General features: G+C 50.7%; 1 protein-coding gene across 1 annotated transcript in view; it reads right to left on the bottom strand.

The window, feature by feature from the left end:
* LOC310810679 (chondroitin sulfate proteoglycan 5-like) overlaps positions 1-901 on the bottom strand; it is a gene marked incomplete at both ends in the record, with an annotated part of 18644 nt that extends 17743 nt beyond the window's left edge. Inside the window, 2 exons of the mRNA XM_083678524.1 lie at positions 1-738; positions 877-901. The exon at positions 1-738 is cut by the window's left edge and continues 298 nt beyond it. Coding sequence (XP_083534650.1) covers positions 1-738; positions 877-901 — 763 coding nt within the window. The remainder of the gene's footprint in view (positions 739-876) is intronic.
* Between the last annotated feature and the right edge of the window lie 4099 nt (positions 902-5000).

Below are 5000 nucleotides of genomic sequence, written 5' to 3' on the forward strand. Positions count from 1 at the left end.
TGGTGCTGTAGGAGTACTCGTCAGCGGTGGGGTCGTAGGTGTCAGTGGTGGTGCTGTAGGAGTACTCGTCAGCGGTGGGGGACACGCCGTCCTCGTAGGGGGTGAGGTAGTCGTAGTTGTCGGGCATGGCCCAGGAGGTGGGGTCCCCGCCCTGGAGCTCGTGAGCCAGCGAGGAGGGAGAGGGCGGGGCCAGGTCCAGGGCGCGGCCGCGGGAGGCGGGGTCGAAGAAGTCCACGGTCAGGACGTCCGGGTGGGAGGGGTTGGCGGGGGGCGGGGCGGTCGTGGTGGGGGCGCGGTCGAGGTCACGGTCGAGGTCGAAGACGGCGGTGTCCTTGGTGTCGAGCCACGGCGGGTCGGTGCGCAGGAGACGCCCTTCCTCATCCTCCTCCTCTTCCTCCTCCTTCTCCTCCTCCTCTTCCTGGCCGCGGGGGTTGCTAGGCAGCAGGAGCTCCGTCTCGGCCGAGTCGGGGCTGAGCGCCGGCGGGGCCGCCACCCCTTCCTCCACGACAGGCTCCGCCCCTTCTCCCAGCATGCCGCTGCCCTGCTCCTGCTCCCCGGCCCGGGGGATGCGGCCAGCCCTTTGGGTCACCACGGCAACCACGGGGCTGGCTGTGCCGGTGGCCTCTGTCGCCTCGATGACGTCGTTGACCTTTCCGTCTCCCGCCTCGTCCCCGCTGGGCAGGATCGTGGCATTCTTGGTGGCGTCCAGCTCAGTGGCATTGGTCCCGACGGTGTTCCCTGTCGACACACAGAGAGAGACGGTGATGTCAGTGATCAGGTGATCAGAACCACAGACAGTCATGAGAGATCATCCTCTCATCCGTTTGACCCTTGACCCCATCATCATACACACAGAGTGTTGCTCAGTACATCTACCAGGGGAGGAGGCACCCAGGGTCATCCTCCTAAGGTTATACGTGGAACCAGGAAAAACTCAAGGCCCGGGTTCGTGCCTAGAGTTTTCCAGTTCAGGTCATGTGGTCAGGAAAGAGCTGTGGCCTTAGAACAAACCAACCAACTACCATCCAATCGGCAAAACTATTTCTTGTGTGTGAGGCTTCAGCCCAGAACCCATGTCGTGCATAACGTCAACTGTGTGCCGTTGAATGACCTAACAGGCTATGACACCACTGAGACCCTATTGGTTGGGCGTTACAGGGCGTTACAGGGCCTCCCAGCACAGGCTCAGCCTTGCATCACCCCAACACTAAAACACAAAACAAATTAAACCAAGACGAGACTGGCCGTATACTTATCCTCTGGTCAGTTACTTCAGCCAAGTGTGGTTCTATGATTCCTCTCCAAAGCTGCTTTGGCAAGCCCCCCCCGTGGATTAAGAGTAATAATTTACTAATGTACTTGAATGGCAAGGAGCCGGGATTAGGGATTAGGGGGTTTGGGATTTAGGGTCCTGGGGGGTTCTACTGGGGAGGCAAGTAGTGATCTGCAGGGGGGACGCAGACCGTCTTTACCGTCTTTTACCGTCTTTTCCCGTGGTCAAACTGGTGTCTAAGAGAGAGACACTTGACTTGACATCGCTGACTGAAAGTGACGTCTCCGTGCCTTCAGGGAGAGAGACAAGTGCCAACTTTACCTCAGAGAAAGACACCATCTAATCCTCTGCGATGGAGAGACCAACTTGTTTACGTTCGTATGAGAAACTAAGACCATCTTAGTCCCACAGAGATGCCATCATCATCATAAATGACTTATGGTATTAAACTAAAAGCACTGCGCCGTTTCTGACGTGATGTCTGGGTTTTAGCCTGGTGTCCAAGAACAACACACACCCTCACATAAACCAATTAACTTGTGTTCAGCAGTATTACAATTTTTTGTAATTAAAACTGGTGCGTAACAACCAAGTAACACAAGTAACAGTAAAGTTACTTATAAACGTAATAAACAATACCTTACACACAGTATGTCTAAACTACGACTACACGGTCATCTATAAAGAGTATGTATTACATTACTAAGCAGATCAAGATTATTTAGGTGACATCACCTGAGTATTAGGGGAGCTGCCAGGTGGAAGTATGGGGTTATTTTGGCATAGTCACAGAAAAAAAAGGCTTTTGAAATAAGGGTCGACTTTGGGCTGATCCTTCCACCAGCCACAGTCACTCCACAGCTGATAAAGACATCAACAGAGCAGATTCCCAGCTCCTGCCAAAACCACACTCACACACATAGGGCTGTATTTTCAGCCGGTGCAAAATGGACGCAAGTCCAAAAGCAGGCATATTAGCAATTTGCGTCGGCGGTAACAGGTGAAAATACCGCTGCGCTGGAGCACGGTCTCGTCTGAGCTTACATGGGTTAGGGTTAGGGTTAGGGTTAGGGTTAGGCCTAACCCTGGAGCACGGTCTCGTCTGAGCTTACATGGGTGGAGTAGTACATTTACACTTACACTTACATTTACACTTATATTAACACTTACATTTACACTTACATTTACATTTACATTTACGACATTTAGCAGACGCCTTTATCTAAAGCGACTTACAACAAATACATTTGTCTAAGTAAGTGAATCATCTATCCATCAGTCATCATAAGACAAAGTAATCTATGCCAGGACCAAGGGGCCATTGGCAGTCACAATGCTAGAAGAAGGAAGAATTATTATTATTATTTTATTTATTTATTTTAATGTATTACAGGAGAGAAACTTGTACAGGGGGGTAGTGGGGGTGAAGAGGTCTCTAGGGTTGGGGCTAGGGTTAGTACAGGGGGGCAGTGGGGATGAAGAGGTCTCTAGGGTTAGGGTTAGTACAGGGGGGCAGTGGGGATGAAGAGGTCTCTAGGGTTAGGGTTAGGGTTAGTACAGGGGGGCAGTGGGGATGAAGAGGTCTCTAGGGTTAGGGTTAGGGTTAGTACAGGGGGGTAGTGGGGATGAAGAGGTCTCTAGGGTTGGGGTTAGGGTTAGTACAGGGGGGCAGTGGGGATGAAGAGGTCTCTAGGGTTAGGGTTAGGGTTAGTACAGGGGGGCAGTGGGGATGAAGAGGTCTCTAGGGTTAGGGTTAGGGTTAGTACAGGGGTTAGGGTTAGTACAGGGGGGTAGTGGGGATGAAGAGGTCTTTAGGAGGAGTAGTAGTAAACAGAGGTGTGTTGATGACCTTCAGCAGGTCAAGTGTCATCATGTTGATGACCTTCAGCAGGTCAAGTGTCATCATGTTGATGACCTACAGCAGGTCAAGTGTCATCATGTTGATGACCTACAGCAGGTCAAGTGTCATCATGTTGATGACCTACAGCAGGTCAAGTGTCATCATGTTGATGACCTTCAGCAGGTCAAGTGTCATCATGTTGATGACCTACAGCAGGTCAAGTGTCATCATGTTGATGACCTACAGCAGGTCAAGTGTCATCATGTTGATGACCTTCAGCAGGTCAAGTGTCACCATGTTGATGACCTTCAGCAGGTCAAGTGCCATCATGTTGATGACCTACAGCAGGTCAAGTGTCATCATGTTGATGACCTTCAGCAGGTCAAGTGCCATCATGTTGATGACCTACAGCAGGTCAAGTGTCATCATGTTGATGACCTTCAGCAGGTCAAGTGCCATCATGTGCACTGAGAAATCTGGCCTTGAAGACAGCACTAATACCTCAGACACCCCCCTAAGCACCACCACCAGACACCCCCCTAAGCACCACCACCAGCAACCCCTCGGGCGCCTGTGTTTGCGCTAAGACTTTCTTTTTATGCTAAAATATAGCCCATAGGCACACACTTAGAAGAATACACTGTATGCACGCACGCACGCACGCACGCACGCACGCACGCACGCACGCACGCACAAACTTACAAACATACAAAACATACAAATACAGAAACAAAAAAGGCACACAGAGACACACCAGAGATGCACACACACCTACAGTAACACTCAAAACAGCCATTGCCTCATTAAGAGAGCTGTTGAGAACTGCCACAGTAGGGAAGTGTCTTTGAGTTAGCTCCCCGGGGCACTTGATAGACTGCTCCAACAGTAATGAGACACTTTGGTCACACTTCTGTATTTGCTCAGCTCCGACAATCCTTCTGTTAGTTTTTTTGTCATTTCTTACCTACAGGAATCTCAACTACAAACAACCAGAAGGAGAGTGGCACTCTACAGGATGTTGTCTCGAGCAAAGTAGCCAAACATTAGACTTAGGACAGACTTCTGCCCTTCCCATTAACAATGATTAACTGTCAGGCTTGGGGATATCAGTAGGAGTGGGCCTGAGGTGTTTGAGTTGTGCGGCTGTAACCAGGGATGCATCGGTGCCACTGTTTCATTTGTTCTAGTGTGTTCTGAGAGTTTGTTTGGCTCACTAAATAAAACATTCAGTTAGTGGCATTCTAAGCAGTGTCATGTCATGGAGGAGTACAAACACTGTCAAAACTTAAACAAATGTTACTGTGAAGTGCTAATTAATTGAAGGTTCAAATAAATAATCTTCAAAGGCATCTTAGTCACACACACACACACACACACACTCACACACACACACACACATGCAAACACACACACACGCAAACACACACACACACACACACACGCAAACACACACACACACACACACTCACACACATGCAAACACACACACACACACACACACACACACACACACACACACACACACACACACACACACACACTCTAGGGAAGGACAGTACCAGTAGTCTCCGGGGCCTCTACAGGCGTCAGTGGTCTGTCTGTCTGCCAGAGAGCTTTGCTGCCTCTCTGAAGTGAGTTCAATTAAAAATGGCTCCTTTTTCACAGCGAGCCTCGTTAGTCTAATTGGATTAACGAGGAGCCTCTTGACAGACCGCCGATAGACCCGGGTACCACAGGCGGACCGGCCCCGTAGAGAACCGCCGATGGACCCGGGTACCACAGGAGGACCGGCCCCGTAGAGAACCGCCAATGGACTCGGGTACCACAGGCAGCCGCTCTGCCCTGCTAGAGCACAGGACACTGATCCCAGCCGCTCTGCCCTGCTAG

Source organism: Argentina silus (genome assembly GCF_951799395.1).
Source record: "Argentina silus genome assembly, chromosome: 10".
Taxonomy (NCBI): Eukaryota; Metazoa; Chordata; class Actinopteri; order Argentiniformes; family Argentinidae; genus Argentina; species Argentina silus.